This window comes from Thamnophis sirtalis, unplaced genomic scaffold, assembly GCF_051295495.1.
Source record: "Thamnophis sirtalis isolate CommonGarterSnake01/CBP01778 unplaced genomic scaffold, rThaSir2_p1.2 scaffold_3, whole genome shotgun sequence".
NCBI classification, from domain to species: domain Eukaryota; kingdom Metazoa; phylum Chordata; class Lepidosauria; order Squamata; family Natricidae; genus Thamnophis; species Thamnophis sirtalis.
Genome location: NW_028261383.1, coordinates 12,708,168 through 12,728,805, shown reverse-complemented (window position 1 = coordinate 12,728,805; position 20,638 = coordinate 12,708,168). Strand labels below are relative to the sequence as shown.

At 49.3% G+C, this 20,638-nt stretch overlaps 2 protein-coding genes across 4 annotated transcripts in view; one reads left to right on the top strand and one right to left on the bottom strand.

The window, feature by feature from the left end:
• LOC106552957 (major histocompatibility complex class I-related protein 1-like) overlaps nt 1-20,638 on the top strand; it is a 554,120-nt gene that overhangs the window by 42,532 nt on the left and 490,950 nt on the right. The window lies entirely within an intron of this gene.
• Nucleotides 60-8,480, bottom strand: LOC148047207 (BOLA class I histocompatibility antigen, alpha chain BL3-6-like). Of its 2 annotated transcripts, XM_087711293.1 has the most exons (7): nt 8,225-8,480; nt 4,618-4,893; nt 3,497-3,778; nt 2,706-2,804; nt 2,146-2,178; nt 1,391-1,423; nt 60-94 (listed from the first exon to the last, which is right to left on the bottom strand). In XM_087711293.1, exons 1-7 carry the CDS (start codon nt 8,367-8,369, stop codon nt 75-77), a joined length of 888 nt encoding a protein of 295 aa, XP_087567419.1. In that variant the 5' UTR covers nt 8,370-8,480; the 3' UTR covers nt 60-74. The 2 variants fall into 2 exon arrangements, with proteins under 2 accessions (XP_087567419.1, XP_087567420.1); XM_087711294.1 differs by lacking the exon at nt 1,391-1,423.

Sequence of the window (20,638 nt, the reverse complement as noted above, 5' to 3'; positions counted from 1 at the left end):
AAGCCCTCCCCTCCCTTCCTCCCTCTCCCCCCCATGCAGCCCCCAGAGGGGGAAACTCACCTGGGAGGGGGCTGCTAAATGACCCGGCTGCTTCCTGCATTGGAGAGAAAGACCCAGAGTGAGTCTCTGCCGTGTCTGGATCCTCTGAGGAGGACAAATCTCTCTCTTCTCCCTTCAACCTCTGCAGCTTCAGGATCTTCTCAGAGGATGTCACACTATTTATTTATTTATTTATTATTTATTTATTATCATTTATTTATTTATTTTTCATTTATTTATCATTTATTTATTTATTTTTCATTTATTTATCATTCATTTTTCATTCATTTATTCATTTATTTATTTATCAATTAATCACTAAAGGTCTTCTGTGTCACACATCTCACCAAGGTGCCTCTCGGCAGCTCACAGTAAAATTCAATAAAATGGCATGTAGAATATTTAAAACGGTAAATAAAAACCAGATTCCCCCATCAGATCAGGTTGCCTTTGGTCTGACCAGAAGATCACATCCGGAGTTTATTGACCACTGCCTTGAGGTGGGTCCAGGATGGTCCTATGGAGGCCAAGAACCCCATGGCTGCTTCCGAGGCCAAACCCATGGATGGCAGATCGAAGTCTCCCAAGACCATAATCCTGGGCAACTCCATGCCAACCCTGAGATGGGCCCCAGCAGCAGAGGCAGGGAGGTGGCCATGCAGCAGGGAGGCTGGTATGTAGCAACAATCCCAACTGGGGAGCCCAGAGTCAGAAATGGGGAGTCACAGCCAGAAACCTGGGGAGCAAAGGCCCCGGAGTGCCAAAATAGTTTCTCAGATGACCACTGCACCCCACTTCCCCTGCCCTGGGCTCCTGGTTGCTGCCAAACCCTAAACCCGGCTGGGCACATCTTTGAGACACCCCCCCCCTTTCCACAGTCAGCCAGATCTCAGCTCTGCCACCAGAGGAGTCTCTAACCACTGGGGATGATGGCCTCACTGGTGGTTTCCCTATTTCCCCTCAAAGAATGGAGATCTCTTTCCTCCAAAGGGGGCCAAGGCTCCACCATGCAGACTCTGGGCTGCCTCCCCTGCCTGAATCCAACAGGGAGAGTTTCCCTTCTCCTCTGCAGAATCAACCAGTGCAAGGAAAGAGGATTTTGGGACACCCAGCCGGCTTTCATGCCTAAGCAGAACTCAGAGCCTCGCCTGGAGCCCTCAGCACTAAGTCAAAGTGCCTCCAATTATTCTTATTATTCCACCAGAAACTGGTCACAGAGGGACCCCAGGGAGGATGAATTAGGGGGGCCTTAAAAAAGTGGGACCTTCTCCCTCTTTTCATCCCCTCATCCCCCCCAAAGTCTTGCAAAGGGAGAGAATGGCTCATTCAACAGCTGCTCCCTCCAACTTACCCTGGTCTGAACTGCTGGATCCTCTGTCACTTGCTGGAAAAGAAGGAAAGAAAAAGAGGATGAGGGAGGATGTCCGTCTGTCTTTCTGTGCCTCTTGGCTTATAGGCGGAGAAGCTCAGCTCTTTCTGACTCCAGCTCCCTCCCTCCCTCCCTCCCTTTCTCTCTCGCACACAAATAAAGACCCACAAATACACGGAGAGAGTTTGAACCAAACTGCTTTGGCTAAAAGGCATCAGAAAGAATTCTTAGAATTTGTATTTATATCACACAAAGCCAGAAGGCAGAGCTGACCTAAAAAGATACAGATGGATCCAAAGTTTCTTTTTCTAACCAGTTCTTACTTAGAGAGGCTTTGTGAAGTGGAGACCAAGAGGAGATCCAGCTAGCATCCCCCAAAGCTCCTTTTCCCTCAAAATTCCCCCTTTTCATCCCTAGTTTTATGGAGCTTCTGACTCTCACTTGGCCAAGCCTTTCCTCTCGGCCTCCTTGGGGAACAAAGCATGTCCTCAGTCCGAGGGACCTTCCACCACCTGTGTCTTCTCCTCTTCTTAAAGGTTCCTTCTCCCAGATGTTTCTCCTAGAGGACTCCACTTCTACTAATAGCCTGGCTGTAAGGAAAAGGGGGCCCAACTTCCCCAGCCTGGTTATTAGCATGAAGAGGAAAACACATACATACACACAGCCCTCTCAAATAATGGAGCCTCTGGTCCCTGCTCTAAGTTGGAGATTGCGTGTAAAGAGGGCAAATCACTCACTTGGTGCTGCATTGTAGTTGGTTTGACGTCTCTCTGGGAAAACAAAAAATAGTGAAAGCTCAAAAGAATCCACTAGAGATCATCCAAACTCTCCCTCTGTAGGAGCAAGAACTCCAGATGCTTCACTGTCACTTAGTCCCATCAACCAAGACAGAAAGACCTTTAAAATACAAATGCATCTCCTGATTTGCCCCAAGAGAGACCTGCTGCCTCCGAGATGGATGGAGGGGAATTGGGGGAAGCAGAAGGAGCAGCTGGGAGGGGAGGAAGGTTTCCATGGAAATCCTTCTCTGCTGCTCTTTGACCAAAGCCTTTGAAAGGGACAAAGGAACTGGGATGCCTCTTCCCAACTCAGAAGGAGACAGGACTGCCCGAATCTCAGAGTCAGCTGAATAGAAATTGGAGTCCCAGCAAGAGGCAGAGATCTCAGATGCTCCCCAAGAGGGCTGGGAAAACAGGACAGAAGGAAGCCCAGAAGAAGCTCCCCAAAGGGAGAGACTTGGGGGGGGGGAATCCCCCATCTTCCTTCCATCACCCCCCCTCCCCAAAAAGATACTTACTGAAGAATACTAGGATCCCAGCAATCGCACACGCCAGGACAAGGGCAGCCACAACGCAGCCGATGATGAGCCCCAGGTTGGATTTTGAATTGGTTGGTTCTGAATGGGGAGAAAGAGCAGATCATGGAAGGAGAACCCCAAACAATCTTCCCAACCAGGAAGAGACCTAAAGAAGTGAAAGCTGGAAATACCCCAAATTAAAAACTCCATGGGCTCATTTTTGGGTCCTTCTCAAGGTAACATGAAGGCGCCTTGCTATCCGTTGTTAGAGGACGTGTCCTCAGGATGCTGCCTTCTTCTCACACCAGCCCAGCATGAAGGCAACTGAATTCATCTTTGGCTTTTCCACTCAAAAACAGCCCTTTGCCACCTTCTGACTCATAGCAGCTTCCAAAACAATAACTTCTCCAACACAATAAAACAAACATTTGTTAAACAAAAACATTTTTGTTCTTTTTATAGGCTGCCCCAATAAATCATGATTCTGAGTGGAATTGGGCACCTCTGCATGCTTTTTACTTCAGTTTCAGTGTTTGTATTTTATTATTTGAAGTAAAATAGGGAATTTCATCAGGATCGGCCAAGTATTGGGATGGGATTCTGTCCTTTCCATCACCTGAAGTCAGTTCTACGGTCTGGTCCCTGCAGCTTCTCCAGCCTCAAACACTGGAAGGACCAATGGATGAAAGCTCAGCTATGACCACATCTGGACACAGCTGGGGTCAGATTTCTCTCCCACCACCCTCCAGCCTGCCAGAGAGCCCAGCCTTCCCCTCCCTGCAGCCTCTCACCCTTCAGCTCCAAGTCCAGAGGCTCCTGCAGGCCGTCGTGCTCCACGTGGCACCGATAGCGGCTCCTCTCTTTGGGGTCGATCCGGATGCTGAGCCAGTAGTGGTAGGTCCCATCCGCGTTGGGGGCCACAGACCCATGGAAGGTCTCTTCCAGCCATACCTCCCCATCCCTCCTCCAGGAGGCATCGATCTCCCTGGGGTAGAAGCCATCCACGCGGCAGATGTGCGTCTCCATCCCATCCTCCATCTCCGTCCGGCTGCTCACCGTCACCTTTGGGGTCTCTGCAGAAACGGCACCCCCAGAATTAACTCTGAGCCACTCCAGAGCCTGGAAGGTGGATGGGAAACTTGGAAGGGGCAGGAACATCTCCCAACACTTAGTTTTAACCCAAAGATTCACACTCCACACTTGCAGCCTCTCCAAGAGTTTTAGGAAATTATCCAGATCTGGAAAAGGCTCAACCAGAAGAACTCCTGATTTTGAGTCCTTCCCAGAGAAGCAAATTGAGGCTCCAAGGAAATTCCTCTCTGGCTGCTTTGAACTCTGAGTGATCTTGGGCTGCTCCCTTCAGGGGAGGGAAAGTGGAGATGGTCTTTTAAGGTCCCTTTCAAGACAACAACCACACAGAAGATTCTCCCTACTTTTTGCCTCCTCTTCTGCTCCCCTGAATCTGAGGCTGCTCCCGGCCTCTTTCCAAGGGACACAACCCCAATTTTAAGAGGAAGAGAGATCAAAGGGAATCTCACAGGGATCAATTGGGAAAAGAGATTTTGTCTCTCAAAAGTGGGGGGGGGGGGCAGAGAGAGGTTGAGGCCAATGGAAGAGAGAGAGGGTCCTCCCAAGACAGGGAGGGGCTGTGGGAAATCATCAGTGGGGGGGGGGGAGATTCTCCCATTGATCCTATTCTCATCCAGCCGATCCAGGAGGGATGAAGGACCCCATGGGGGGAGGGGTAGACCTAGGGAAGAGGGGGGGGTCTACATGCAAGAGGAGCAGGAAGAGGAGGAGAGGGATTCCCACCAGAGCAAACAGGCTAAAGACCAGGGACCCAAAGGGGCTGAATGTGTACAAGAGTTCCAGCCGTAAAGGAGGAAAGTCCAGCCTGGATCCAGATGCTCACCTGTCCTCAGCAGCGTCTCATTTCCATAGGACAGGTACTTCTCCAGCCACTCAATGCACATTTTCTCCAGGTAGGCTTTATTTCTCTGATTATATCCTGGAATAGCGTCCCATTTCCTCTGGGTGATCTGGGCCTGGGGGACGGGGGCCACCCAGGTGAGGGTCTTTTTGTCGAAGCTGATGAAGGTCCTCCCTTCGTAGCCATATTGTTCAAACCCTCTTTTGCTCCCATCTCTCTGAAGCTCACAGCCAAACATTCGCTGCAATGTGTGAAGGCCTGAAAGACAGACAGGAGGATGGTTTGGGGAGTCCTGAACATATACAGAGACTCCCTCCCTGCAGTGACCTTGACACAGGCACTGACCCCCCCCCCATTTCCTCCCAAGCATTCAAGAGAAAGAAGTCACAATCAGTAATTGCCCTTTTCCCTTCCCTCGACCACCATCCCTGCATTTCCCCCCCAGGATGGAGCCCCTGAATCTCCCCAGGAAAAGGGAATCTGGAAAAGCCAGCAGAGGTTCCCAAGGGAGATGGAGAAAAGAAGGAGTCGCAAAGAAACGGAAGGACGGAGACCCTTCCGTCTTTCCTTCTGCCATTCCTCCGCAGGGGAGACTCTTGGGGGGTGGGGGGCAGGAAGGGATACCAGAGAGGGAACAGTTGCCTGAACCTGCAGCGGCAAAGAGGGAATGAGAATCTTGTGCCTCAAAGAGGACCTGGTCGATCTGGAAAAATATTACAGGGATCCCATCATGCTCTGTGTTCACAAACAGCACCACGTCACAAGGGCTAACCAGAAACAAACCATGGTTTAACGTAATTTGGGAATGAAGTCTCGAAGGGCCCCAAAGGAATATTTCCCTCAGCAACAGCAGCAAGTGGCCCAGTCTGATCTGGAGACCCAAAGGGTTATTGACCTTTGAAATGAAGTTTGAAGCTTACAGGCTCTGGAAGGCCCTGGAGAAGATATTTCAACTTCAACTGAAGAGATTCTTGGATTTAAAAGAAAACCAAAAGGAAATCCTGAATTGTTTCTACTCCTGTGTGGGCTTGAGAGGGAGGAAGGACACCAGGAACCCTCGAATCTAAGGGAAAACCCCCTGGAAGTAGAGTTGAACTAAACTGACCAGTCCTCTCCTTTCCTCTCCACACCCAGGAATGACAGGTGAGGGGATCCTTTCTCTGCATCTTCTGCTCAGCCAGAGAATTTCCCTTTGGAGGAAGAGGAAGATCCTCGGGAGATCCAGTCTGATCCTTCCCTCCAGAGGAGATTCCCTGATCTCCCCATGGAAAAAATAGTTCTGGATTTCTGTCCAAGAAGAATCTCCTGCCATTCACAGGAAAGCACTGAATATTTGGCTGCAGTTTTCAACTTCTGAGAACAAATTCTGTCATTCCAGAAGCACCCAAAGCTAAGACAGAAATTGTCTTTTTTACCTTGAAGATGAAATGTGTTCTTATCTCAGGTTTGGCACAGATTTGATATTTGTGCAGCAAAAAGAAAGCACAGGGATCACATTGAAAAGGCAAGTTTCATTTGTGAATGTTCAATGTAAGAACACTATTAATGCATCTCTACAGGTCTCCACATGAAACAATTCTGGCCCATCTCTGAGCCTGGATGTTCAGGGGGTTTCCTGACATCTGGAAAATAGTTCAAGGGATCCTCCAGGGTCAAAAGCTTAAGAAAGGAGGCTTTAGATGTCACACAGCCTCTACATGAATCAAGGCAGAGCAACCACATCTGGAGTATTGGGAGCAGTTGTGGTCCAAAGGCCTCCGAAAGGAGAGGAGGGAGCCGGGGAAGGTCCAGAGGAGGCAACCCAGGCAATGGGAGGGGGGAAGCAGCCTCCCTTGGAGGGAAGGTTGGGACCTTGGGGGCTCTTTAGCCTGGAAAGGAGGCTCCCCTCCCCTCCCCTCTGGCTGCTCTCCTTCCTCCTTCCTCCACCAGGGGGAGCCCTCTGGGCCCAGCTCTGATCCCCTGGGAGGCCAGCAGGGGGCCTGGAGGGATCTGGGGGGATCCTGGGGGATCAGGGGCAGGACTGGCAGAGCTCTGGGGTCTGCCTGGAGGGGGGAGGGGGGAGGAGATGGGGGCTGCACCTTCTTGGGGGGAAAGGATGGGAAATGGCTGATGTTTGTGGAGAAGGTTTTCCTCAGCCAAAAGGAGCCTTTTTCCTTCCATCCCTTTTCCTAAATGAGGTTCCTTGGAGGCGAATCTTCTCCCCCCAAAGGTGGCAGAAGAAGGGGGGTTATGCAGAAGAAAGAGCCTCCCCCCCATCCAGGGCAGCCCCTCCAAGAGGGCAGGGCAGGAGTTCAGCCTGAGGGACCAAGGAGGGGAAGCCAGGAAGGCTCTGAGGGACTCAGGAATGGCCCCAAATGGAGGCTTCTTCCTCTCCTGTCTTTCCCCCTCAAGACCATTGGGAGGATCCTGGACCTCTGATGCCCCCCTCCAAGAGCCCCCACCCCATTTGGGCCTCTCCTTCCAACTGGAAGATGAGGAGAAGCTCCTGGCGTTTGGGCCCCCCTCATTGCCCCCAAAAATGGGGAGAAGGAAAGGGATCTAGTCTCCCCAGGTGGATCTGCACCAGATCCCTCATTTGTCTGGGGTGGAAACAGAGAGAAGGAGGAGGATCTGCTTCCCCCAGGATCTCCTTAGGATCCACCATCCTTCTTTTTGGGGGGGAGTGGCCTGTGACTCCCTTCCTCCCCCACAGCAGCAGATCCACCCAGGACCCTCCAACTGTCATGGGGGTGTGGGAAGTTATCATCCAGCCCTCTCCCAGAAAAAATGAAATATCCTAGGAAATATTGAAAAGGCAGACTGTTTCTCTGGATGTGAACAGAAGCATGTTTCAAAAGACAGAATAGTTGCCTGTAGCTTCCTGCCCACCCCCACTTTGTCAATAGGCCCATTAAGACTAGCCAGGCTAGCCCACTTTACATAATAAAGACTTCAGCAGCAGCTACAGAAAGGCATGATAATAATTGGCCTTTTACTCAACATTCCTCATGGCATCTGAGAACTCAGATCTGGATTCAAAACAGCCTAGAGAGTAGCCCCCTGCATGGCACCATGGGAGTCTGACAACCAATCAGAATACATTTCTTACACAGGAACAGGAAACAGAGAGGTGGGACTAAACAGGGTATAAAAAGCCTAGCAAGCCCCTTCCTCAGCCCTTCTCTCTTCTTCTCCACCAACATTGAAACATGTGATCACCTTTTCTGTTCTGGGCTCAAGCCATGTGGCCCTGTCCAACAATAAACCATCTTTGCAAGGAACCTCCATGCCTCCAGTGTCTTTTCCCCCACTTGGAGCCGAACCCAGAAGGACATTTCTTCCAACAGGGGGAGGGGAGATTTCAGTCTCTTTTTACCTCAGTTTATATCAACATCCAGAAAAAGAGATGGAGAAATTTAAACATGTTTCGTCAGCAATGGAGACAAGGACAATCTTATATTGATTAAAGAAAAGAATAAACATAAATAAAAAAAGGATTTTTAAAAGGCGTGGAAGGAGCCTTTCCCTTTGAAGGGACTTTTCTCCCCCCCCCCCCCGGTTCCTGGGAGGGGATTATGGGGCCAGAGGAGCCACCAGACCCATCACTCACCTTCGCTCTGATTGTAGCGACTCCTCAGAGTCTCCAGGCCTACTCTGAACAACTCCTCATTGCCACGTTGAATCTGTGTCTCTCTGTCCCAGTATTGGGGATCCTCCTTCCCCACCTTCTCCATCCAGGAGACTCGAGGGTGCATCTTCCGGCTGTGGCTGTTGTAGTGAACGAAGATCTGATCATCCACGTATCCCACAGCGACAAAGCGGGGCTGCTGCCTCTGACTGGGGTCCGAAATGGAGATGTAGAAATACTTCATGGAGTGGGAGGAGGCGCCTGGAAGGGAGCCAGAAGAGAAGAGTTAGGGGGCTTCAGTCAAGGACCCGGATCCCATGGAGGCTCCCATCTGAGGCTCTGCAGAGGAAGAAGGAGGAAGAGGAAGAACGAGAGAGCTGGGCGAGGAGGAGGAGGAGGAAGGGGGGAAATGAAGGGGGAGATGGGGGGAGAGGAGGCAGGAGGGGGAATGAGGGATCGACTGGGAGGGAGAGAAGAAGCTTCTGGGGGGCCTGAAGGGTTGGAGGGCAGGAAAGGGGGGCTGAGAGAGGAGAAGAAGGTCCCCCAAACTTCACCTGCCCCATTGTGTCCTCCCCCCTTCCAGGAAGGCCTCCCTCAAACCCCCTTCTGGATTGCTCAGTCTCTGCCCCAAGGAGGCTGCAGTGGCCCCCAGGTAAAAGAGGGGATTCCACCCCCAGAAGCTCAAAAGCAGCAGGAAACCCCAACTGTCCATTGACATCACTGGGGGCCAAAGTGGCTGGTTAAAAGCTGCAGATGTTATAAAATGGGGGAGGGGGAATTTGGGTGAGACCAGAGGCCAATGTGAACTCTCCCCCTAACCTCAATATGGGGAGGCAAAGAGGGCAGAGAAGGGAGCAGCAATGAAGCCACGTAGCCTCCCAAATCTTCCTCCTGTACCTCTCCCACCGCCCTGGACAATCCCCCTCCCCTCCCAGAGTTCAGTCGTCTGAGCAGGAATCGGCCTTGAACCCAGGACTCCCAGGGGCTCCCCCTCCTTCCACAGGGAATCTCACTGGGATTCTCCCAAGATTTCTTCATCTCAGCCACCCAGTTAGGGCCCCATAGGAACCATCATTCCCGGAGGCTTTTCCTCTGAATCTCCCCCTTCACTTTCCCCAGAAGCTGCTCTGACCCTCGTCCTCCTCTGGGGCTCATCCTGCACTTTGTCAGCCCAAAGAAAGGCAGAAATGGCCCTCAGCCTCCTCGGGAGGGGATGGGGATCCTGCTCTCCAACCCTTCACAGGATCAGAGACTCTCAACGTAAAGGCCTCAATCAGAGTTTCTCAGCCATTTGGACTTCAATTCCCAGAATTCCCCTCATTCCCAGAAATCCATGGGCCTCTCCACCCCCTGCCCCCACCCCCACCCTGTCCCCACTGAGGCTGCTGGAGTTCCTGCTGAGACCAACCATGGGGGGTGGGGGGTGGGGGGGCTCAGCTGGGAAGAGACTCTTAGTCTCCATTCTGAAAGCTCTTCAGGTGAGAAATTCTTTCACCAAAGATTTGAAAGAACATTTTCGGGATCCTTCATGGGACTTATTTGGGCAGAACCTGGGTCTCCATGGAAAAGGGCAGGACCTCCAAAGCCCAGAGAAATAAACACAGGGAGTCCTCGGCTTATGACCATCATTGAGTCCACAGTTTTGTTGCTAAGTGAGACATTTGTTAAGTGAGTTTTGCTCCATTTTACAAATTTTCTTGCCACAGTTGTTAAATGAATCCTTGCAGTTGTTAAATTAATAACCTGGTTGTTAAGTGAATCTGGCTTCTCCATTAACTTTGTTTGTCAGAACCTTCCAAAAGAGGGTCACGTGATATAAGGAGACTACAACCGTCATAAATATGAATCAGTTGCCAAGCATCCAAATCTCAGTCATGTGACGATGAGGACGCTAAAATGGTCATAAGTGTGATAAATTGTCATTCTGTCACTATTTTCAATGACATTGCAACTTTGAGCAGTCACTAAGTGAACTGTTTTAAGTAGAGGACTGCCTGTAGTCCCACTGTCCATTCCCTCCAGTATGGCCTCCCAGTCCTTCCCAGTCCAAGGCAAAGGCCTGGGCCTCCCCCTTCCTGCTCCTCCCCACAATCCCGGAGGCTTCTCAGAGCTTTTGGGGAGAGGGAGCCCCAGATCCACTTCCTGCTCTGGGGAGATTTCAGGATCCAAAGGGATCGGAGCTTTTCTCCAACAGAAGGAGGGGGGATCGGACTCTCCGTGATCCAGAACCCTTGTTTCTTTCCCTTGTGGGGCTGAGCAGTGAGGAAGCCTGAAGTCTGCCTGAGAGGAGAAACGTCTGAATGGAACTCGGGTTGGACATCCTCAGTCAAGAAACCCCTTCATGTCAGTTTGGGCTTGTCTGTCTCCAAGCAAGCCCTTCATTTCATGCTCCCCATCCAGAGGTTCTTCTCTTCTTCTGCCTCCAACCAGCCTCTTTAACCCTTAAGATCCTGACAGATTTTCTTTCTGTCTTTTGAAAAGCTGCTCCATTCATAGGGTCGTTTCTCAGAGCAAACAGCCAGGAATCCCCACCACCCAAGGCTCCTCCCTGATTCCAACGTACATTTTAAATATTTTGGATTCTGCAAACTGACCCATGCTGAGAGCTCCTGAAATGGAAAAAGGAGGATTTTGGGTGGAAACATCCCTGCCTGTCCTAGAGAAAAGCTCTGGGGATTTTGGGGTTTAGGACGGAGGAGAAAGTGAACATAATAAAGGCCGACCTTTAGAAACCTTATTCAAAGGAGCCTTTCTCTCTCTTCTCCTGCTGCATCCACAGGGCAGCCTTATCTCAAAGGTTCAGTGTCGGCGTTGGCCAAAACACCGAACCGATTCCAGAAACTATCCGGGTCCCCTCAGCACCAGAAGCCGCCAAGAGCCACCAAGCCCCCCTCAAAAGCTCGGGAGATCTCGGAAGGCGAAGGGGGGAGCGAAGGGAGCAGCAATGACGCCATTTGGTCCACCTGGATCTTCCTCCTGCCCCCCCGCCCCGCTGGGAAATTCCTCCTCCCGTCCCAGAGCTCAGTCATCCGAACAGGAATTGGCTTTGAACCCAGGGCTCAGTGGGGCTCCCCCTCATCCCTTGAGCCAAGGTGGCCCAGTGGTTAGAATGCAGCATTGCAGGCTAATTCCGCCCACAGAGTTCGATCCTGACTGGCTCAAAATCGATTCAGGCTTCCGTCCTTCCAAGGTCAGTAAAATGAGGACCCAGATTGTTGGGGACAAGATGTTGACTCCGTAAACCGCTTAGAAAGGGCTGTAAAAGCACTCTGAAGCGGTATACAGGTAGTCCTCTTTTTACAACAGTTCATTTAGTGACTATTTGAAGTTATAAGGGCACTGGGAAAAGGAATTGATGACCATTTTTCACACTTACAACCATTCTAGCATTCCCCCATTGTCCCACGATCAAAATTCAGACACTTGAGATAAATGGTTCATATTTACGACGGTTGCAGTCATGTGTGGCCATGTTTTGCAACCTTCTGATGAGCAAAAACAATGGGGAAGCCAGATTCACTTACAAACCTTGTTACTAATTTAATGACTGCCGAGATTCACTGTGGCAAGAATGGTCATAAAATGGGTCAAAATTCACGTAATAAATGTCTCCCTTAGCAACATAAATTCTGGGTCAATTGTGACTTCAACTCCCAGAATTCCCCTCATCCCAGAAGCCCTTGGGGCCTCCCCTCCCTGGCCCCACCCCCTGCCCCCACTGAGGCTTCTTGGGGGTTCCTGCTGAGACCAATCATGTTTGGGGGGCTCAGCTGGGATCCTCTCCCTAAATTCAGTCTCTGTGAGGAGGGTCCTGTCACCTTTAAACCCTCTGGGGAATCCAAGATAAAGAAACAAAAGGATTTCAGTTTCTGACATGCAAAGTCTGATCGAGGAACATCAAAGGTTTTTTAGCGGGGGGGGGGGGGGGGAAGGGAAAACCAGGAAGGAGGAATCTTTAGGAAGATTATTTAAGAAGCGCTTCTCTCCAGACTCTCATCCTGCTGCATTCACAGGACAATCTGAGCCCGGATGGCTCCACTGCAGCAGCCTCTGCCAAGACACGGAACCGATTCCAGAAACAAGCCGGCTCCTCCCAGCACCAGAAGCCCCCAAGAGCCACGAATCACAGCTAAAGGCAGGGAAGAGGACCCAGGCGGAGGGGTTGGGCGAAGGCAGCCAGGAAGTTTGTGAACTCACCTGATCACCTGCAAACTCCGCTTTCCCACAATCTCCGCTTTGGGGGAGGGAAAGGACTGAGCTTGGGGGCGCCCAGATAGACTTGACTGAGGTCTGGAGGGGCCACCCTTGTCCTGCTCCCAGAGGGGCTCTCCTGGGGAAGTGGGGGGGGGAGGCAGCAGAGTCCCATCCAGGCTTTGGGACCTAATCTCAAAATGGCCAAAGTGGGGAGGGGGAGCGGACTAGAAAGAGGACCGAAGCAGGATTCTATTTCTGGGAATAAACTTTTGGGGGGAGGGGAGAGAAAAAGTCCCTGGAAGAAAAAGGGGCTGAAAAAGGCCCCAAAGAGACTCACCAACGGAACTCTCCCGTAGGGCGATCGCCAGCAGCACCAGGAGCCAGAGGGGCGCAGAGTTCACGGCCATCTTAACCTGCGATCCTCAACCAGCACTGCTCTGTCTCGAAGTTGCAGGCAAATGGAGACTCACCCCAGCCGATCAACAACGCAACAATCCAGAGGAAGCTGGCGATTGGCCAACCTCAACCAATTGAAAAAAAAAAATACCCTCCAGTCGTCATTGTTGCTTGGCAGACGTCCAGGAGCAACCGGCGAGAGAGGAGGGAAAGGAAAAGCGAAAGTTCCATCAGGAAATCCCCTTCCAGGCATTCCGCCTCTTGGGGGGAGGGGCGCAAATGGGGGGCTGGGAAAAGCGGGAGCCTTTTCTGGGCCTGGGGGGAGGGGAGACCCCGCACAGCCCCTCGGAGTGGGAGATCAGGTGGAGATGCCAAAAAAGACAGCGAAGTCTTGGGCTGCATCAACAGAGGGAGAAGATCAAGAGAAGCCGAGAAATGATCCTTCTGGTTTATCCTGCAGAAGTGAGGCCACCCTTGGAGTGTTGGCTCCACTTCTGGTCTCCAGGATTCAAAACAGATGCTGAGACCCTGGAAAGAGAGCAGAGGGGAGCAACAAAGACGCTAAAGGAAGGTTGAAGGGTATGGAGGACCATGGAGAGAGCTCGGTATGCCAGGCCTACAGAAGAGAAGAAATGCGGGGAGGGGGTTCTTGTGTGTCAGGATAACTGACTTCCAGCACTTGAGGGTTTGTCCCGGAGAAGAAGGGATTCAGCTCTTCTCCAAAGCCCCAGGCAGCAGGACATGGAAGCAACTGGTGGAAGCTTATAAAAGAGAGATCCAACTTAGAAGGAGAAATTTTCTAAGCGTGAGAACAATTACTCAGTGGAATAACTGACATCCTGGAATTCTGAGTGCTCCTTCACTGGAAGTTTCCCAAAACAGACTGGAGAACTGTCAGAGTGGGATTGTATTAGGTCTCCTGCTTGGATCTGAGGGGTGGACTAGGAGACCTCTGAGGTCCTTTCTACTCCGATGATTCCGACCTTTCTGATCGACATGCTCAGCGTCTTAGCCACTGAGCAAAGAGCATCCTCTTTGCTGTCATTGGATACCGTGTCAAGGACTTGGCCCTCTCCTTCCTGAGGGGACTGTTGTCCAGAAGCGCCCTTCCTGTGTGTGGCATTTGTTGAACAATATCTCTTTGTCTACAGGGGCGCTGGCCTCCCGCCTTTCCAAAGACACAACTATGATTCCTGAACCTGTCCATTCTAATGGCTGGGGAATTCTGGGAATTGAAGTCTACAAGTCTTAAAGTTGCTAAGTTTGGAGACCCGTGCACTAGATGAATCAATGAAGCTCACTGAGGTACTGCTACTGCATGTTTCCTGAATAAATCAAATTTGTCATTTTTTATTAATGAAGGAAAACTTCCACCAATGTTACTAAACATCTGGAATAAGACGGAAAAAGCAGATTGTGTACATCTAATAAAATTGGTGAGGGGAAAAATCCTCCTCTCACCTTATTTTGTTATTATTATGTTAATTATATTAATTAGTTAATTAATATTTTGTTATTATTATGGTGCATAAGCAGACCAGTATTTTCTTCCATCCCTGTCCTATCATCCCCACTGTACTCATTTCCTTTGTTCATGTCCATGTTTATACTTATACCTTTTATCTTGTACATGTTTGACAAACAAAGTAAAATAAAATATTTAGAGGCAGAGCTTTTGTCTGTGCTCCATCACAAAGAGATATATCTTCCAGTACCAGGGACATCACCCTATTTGCTTTCATGGAGATAAAAAGACATTATTAAACCATCAGCCTTCAACAGTGCAGTGAAATTATTCATAAAGGCCATTCTTTTGCTTTTATTTTAATAGAACATCACACTGGTATGATGGTCACAAAGTGAGATGGGGGGTGGAGTACGAAGCAAGGTGGCGTGGTGCGTGGCTGCCCCCTCATGCCCCGCCCTGGCTTATCTGAACTCCCCACCACTCAGGCACTGAAGCACTGCAACTGCCACCAGAGCTAGAGCAAGGCAGAGACTGGGGGGCTCTCCAACTCTGTGTGTGTGTAAGAGAGAGTGAGTGTGTGTGTATGATAGAGCGTAAACTTGTGATCCCTGCTTTAGTTGGGGCACTGAAGCTGCTAGCAGCAGGGTGTGTGTGTGGGGGGGGGAGGCAACTGAGCAGCCTTTTCTCTCTCTCCTCCTCCCCACTCAAGCAGGGCAGGCTCTGCAGGACAGCAAGGCCTCTCATTTCTCCCCCAGCGTGGCGAATTCCAGCTTCAGTTGGGAATTGAAGCTGCTAGTGGCAGCAGCCACCTATGCAGCCATGATTGCCACCTGCCCAATCAGCCTGCCAGCCAGTCCCACTTGGTCTGCTCTCTGCCAGTTGGCGCAAAGCCTTGCCGTTCTTCTTGTCTTCCCCGCCCAACCAGCAACGGGCTCTGTAGGACATGGCCTCATTCCTGCCCCGCCATAGTGAACTCCTGTGGGCCGGATGCAGGTGTGAAGGGCCTGGCCATGCAGTGCTTCCTTGCTCAGTTGAAGACTTCGTTCAGCCTTCAAAGAGTAAGGCTGGCTGTGGAATCAGAATCGGCCGGGTGCAGGAACCAATGCCATCTGTGGCCCTGGTGCGCTACTTGCTTGCGTGTACCAGCCTTACTGTGCTGGCTGGTTGGGGAAGCCGGTAGGCAAGCAAGCAGCGCACCAGGGCTACAGACAGCGTTGGTTCCTGTGCCTGGCCGATTCCAATTCCACAGCGAGTTTTATTATTTGAAGGTTGGTTATTTTTTACAAAAAACCCAAGATGGCACACATATCCAACATAATTTTCCCCACAACCACAATTCTGTGGGGTGGTTTAAGATGAAAGTGAGTCATTCAGCCTCACTTACTCAGTCCTAATTCACTCAGATACTTAGTCCTCACTTACCAACCTTTCACTCACTGACAGTTCCCACAATGATGCTCAATAAAGAATCTTATGACGATTGGTTCTCAAACGTTCTGGTCATGGTCATGTAAATTCAATTCAGCCACTATGCAACCTTAAGCAGAGACATAGAAAACTGATGGCAGAAAAAGACCTAATGGTTCATCTAGTCCACCCCTCGAGAGTTGTTATTTTCTTTTTAATTAAATTATTAAGAACCATTTTGCTTAAAAATAAATCTGAAAAAGAGCCAGGTTATGTTTAATAAATTCACCAAAGAAAGAAAAAGTATTTTTCGGGCTATAAGACGCACTGCACCATGACGCACCTAGGTTTAGAGAAAAATAAAAAAAATAGTTTTTTGCCTCCATACATCCTGTTGTCAGCCTCTCTGGACGCCAGAAGAACTCTGCCATCTTTGCCCAGCAGTGCTTCTGGGGACCCAGGAGGCTGAAAATGGGACACACGGAGGGTTTGGGAGGTCAAAAACAGGGCCATATTCGCTCTATAAGATGCACAGACATTTCCACACATTTGGAGGGGGGTAGAAGTGCGTCTTATAGTCTGAAAAATACGATAATATCTGGAGAACTAAACATATGAGACCATTACACACAGATGAGAGAGGAGGACTGGACTCCTCCAAATTTTTCCTTGAGAAGATTCAGTTTCTTTAATGGAGCCTGTGAGGTATTCTCAATTTTAGGCCAAGCATCAAATACAAATCAAGGTTTTCTTTGTATGCTTACTCTGAGGCTTGCTGGCACATCAGTGTCTTTTAACTTCTAACAACATAAGGAAGTTGGGATTTAGTCGTCATCACATTTTAAACTGGAGCTATTTCAACAGCAACTTGCAACATCTACACTGTTTCTCGGCTGAGGTACCTTTATGGGACTCATCTGAGGGGCATCTGGTGAGGGCCCAGATTAGAAGAGAATGAGTTGGAAGGGACCTTGGAGGCCTTCCAGTCCAACCCCCTGCATAGGCAGGAAACCCTACAACACTTCAAACTCTTCTTAAAAACTTGCAGTTTTGGAGCATTCACAAATTTTGGAGGCAAGTTGTTCTACTGATTTAATTGTTCAAAATCGTTGAGGGAAATAGGCTGCCTCTTCAAACCGGTCAGAGAGGGATGTAAAGCGCTGTGATATAAATCTAAGTGCTATTGCTATCTGTCAGGTCTAAATAAGACAAGGAGAAACCTACTTCCCCGCGCTGCCGCCTTAGCAGCTTTAGGAAGAGACTGTAGCCCCACTGAGGTAAAAGAACAGCTTCCCTCAGCTCGGAGGGAGCCATTGGCGCCTTTCGCCGGGTGACGTCACAATCAACGGTTACCCGCGCGCATCCCTGGCATTCTTCTAAATTAAAAAAGAACACCTGGAAGCTCCCAGCGGCAATGTTTCCTCGCGCATGCTCCGTTTGTTCTCTGCTGCTGATTCTGGAGGCGGTGGAGGGGGCGGTTCCGCGCGACGTAGAACGTGCTGGCTGTACGCTTCTCTAGGGAGGCAGGGCCAGAAAGATTCGGCCCCGCCCCTTTCCTCGGCACAGAGCCGTCGAGCGCAGCCAGGACTTCCAGACCAGGCAGCCCCGATGGATTTCAGGCGACCCAGAGGCTGCGGGAATTGGGGGTGGGATAAGGGGGCCTTTTCTTGGTCTCCCCTCTTGGCAGAGTTGAGGCGGGGGGCGGGGCGAGTCTCTCTGGGCGCGCAAGTCCCGAAGATGGTGCGAAAAGGGCACCGAGTGCCCCGCCCCGTGGGAAAGGAGCGGTGGATTTTCCCACGCTTAGCAGGCACACCCCTGGCTACCACAGATTGTACAGTAGAGTTATAATTAGTAACCCCTCCGGCTGAGGTGTCTTAATAGTGTCCCTCTTTCACATCTGCAAGAGCTTCAATGGTTCTATCCCCAGCCAGTGCCCCTAAATGGTAAGAGGGTGAAAGTTGTTATCCAACACATCTGGAAAGCTCTGGGACTCCCCCCCCCCCAACCTTTCCGTAAAACCAAGAGATGACTTGGCAGGGTGGGAACCAGGAAATCAAGAGATGCTGCAGCACACAAAGAACTACCCAAAAGCAAAGCTCCTATTTGGGGAAAGGAAATGGAAAGGGGCTCCTTTGGGGTGTTGGAAGAAATGTCCTTCTAGCTTCAGTTCCAAGTGGGGAAAAAGACACTGGAAACATGGAGGCTGCTTGGAAAGATGGTTTAATGGTGGACAGGATCACATGGCTTGAGCTCCTGAACAGAAAAGGGGGATCACATGTTTCCAGATATTTGATGAAGAAGAAAAAGAGGGGGGGAAAGGGCTTGTTGAGAGTTTCTGGGGTTTTTATATTCTGTTGGGCCCCACCTCTCTGTTTCCTGTTCCTGTGTAAGAAATGTATTCCGATTGGTTGTCAGACTCCCAGGAACAGGGTGGGGGTGTCTGAGCTAACTGTAGGTTGTGTATCTTTTGAGTCCCAAGCTTCATTGAGTTCCCAGATGCCATGTGGTGGGTTTCTGTAGAAGGCTAATCCTACCTTTGTTATATAGAGTAGACTAACTCAGGCTTTAAGGGCTCATTGACACAGGTGGGAGCTATTAAGAGGGAGTCTGTTTCCTGCCCAAAAACATGTTTCTCCATTTCTTATCCAGGAAATATAATATTCTGCCCTTTCAATATTTCCCAGAATATTTCACTTTCCTAGGAGAGGAGTGGGTTTCAACTTCCTACAGGGGTGCTTGTGGGCTCTTTTGGGTGCTCTAACACTGGATGTTTTTTAGAAGAGACTGGACAACTATTTGTCTGAAATCGTACCCGGTTTCCTACCTGAGCAGGGGGTTGGAATAGAAGATCTCCAAAGGTCCCTTCCAATTCTGTTATTCTTACAGGCAGAAATACCGGTCCCTTTGCACTCAACCCTTTATTCTCTCTGGCAAATCATATTTTGGAGTGATGGGATATGACTTGTTTTGCTCTGTGGAAACATGGGAACCAGAAGTCCAGAGTCTCAAATTATCTAGTGACACTAATCCCCCCACCCTGAAATATTTACATTAGGGTCTTCAGAGTTTGTGTGGGAAGTTAATCTTGTTTTGATTTCTGTGTTTCATATTAATTTAATCATAAGACTTAATGGAGGCATTAAAGAGCTCTAACTCATAAGGGAGCTATTTTAGGTTTGTCAAGTACTTGGGCATTAATTAGCCACTGTTGCAAGCTTCTTTCATCATCGCATCTTGGAAAATCACTACATTTGCCCCTCCCGGAGAAATTTCAGAAGACTTTCAAATCACATAACCAGGTTTTGTTTACGGGCTCAGCTACAGCTCTGCCTCTGCAGAGGAGTTACGATGGGCTTCACTTTTCTCCCTTACAATTATGGAGACTGTAGGGATTTCTTTTCTCCCTGCTCTCCCTCTCTGGAGAGTTGACCATCTTTTGAAGCCAATAACAAACCAAGTAAGCAAGAGGTGTCCCCAGATACAAAAACTTATTTTTTAAAAACGCTTTCAATCGTGCTCTGGTCCAAGATTCTCTTGAGGAAGCCCTTGTGCCAAATAGCAGAGGGATAACGTTAGGCTAACATCCTGCACTGAACCTGGAGGCCATCAATGGAAATAACTCTTGCCTGCTTACAGCTTGACTGAGGCTGAGGCTCAGATGCATTCAGAATCAGGGTTGGAAATGGCCATTCAGAACTTTTGAGTGCAAAACCATATCCTGGAAGCCACCTGGATTGAAGCTTAAACTGAAGGAAAGTTTCCTTTTTTTAACTTTCCTCTATGAAAATGTAATGAGTTGGAGATTGCAGTGCTGGCTTAGCAATAGGTTTAAGTGAAAGAGTAGCAATGGCAAAATAGCATTTAGACCACTGATGGTAAAACTTTTCCGCACCGAGTGCCGAAAAGGGAGCACTTTGCACACATGCACGCTCGTCGGGGCCGTGATCAGGAACAGGAGCTGCCCAGGGGACATGCGCATGCCAGAAAATGAACTTCTGGTTTGTGGTGCGCGCATGAACTCCGGCCAGCAAGTCTTTCAGTTATTGCTGCGCAGAAAACAAAGGAAGAAAACAAGGAAGAAAACAAAAGCATTTATTTACAGCAAGTAAGTTTTTGGCAAACTTACAATATATATGTACAATTGTTAAGGAGGTAGCAGCCTGGCTAAAGCAGGATAAAAATGTGAATTAAAGTATAAAAGTAAGATGTGGCAGAAGGGAGAGAGAAAAGCCTGCTTGTAAGTCATGTACAAAAACAGGAAAATGTCAAATGCCCAAAACCACAGAGTTCAGCTGAGGTTCGTACAGAGACACGTAGTCAGTACCTCTGGCCCAAGACAAAAGGAGAAGTAAGACAATATCTACTTATAAGGCTTCTTTCCTCAAGGTAACCAATAAGAAATAAGTTAAGTGTTTCCGTGTTGCGCTGCCTTTGAGAACATATAAGAATGTGAGTTCCGATTATGAAGGTTGTTCAGAAGTTGCAATACCAGCCTTTGACTAGTTTTTCTGAACCTGGCTGCCAATAAACTTCTCCTTGATCTCCAGGCGTCTAAGTCCGGTCATTTTCTGCAACATGGCTGTGCAATCCACCTCGTGTTCCCTTTTCCTATAGCATGAAAATCCATCAATGACCATCGGGAAACATTTGAGTGTTTGAATGCTACACTTGTTATATTGACTATTTGTCAAACTTGGATGATCAAATGTATGGTCAAGTTTAATTTTTTTTAAAAATTGAAATACATTAACCATTTTAATCTCAGAATGCACATTTTTTTTTAAAGAATTTTTTTTGAAGATCCAATTGCACATTACTGTATTTTTCGGAGTATAAGACGCACCAAGGTTTTGAAGAGGTAAATTTTTTTTAAAAAATTGCACTCTTGCAAACCTCCCAAAAACGGTCTGTTTTTTCCCCCCAAAAAGGGC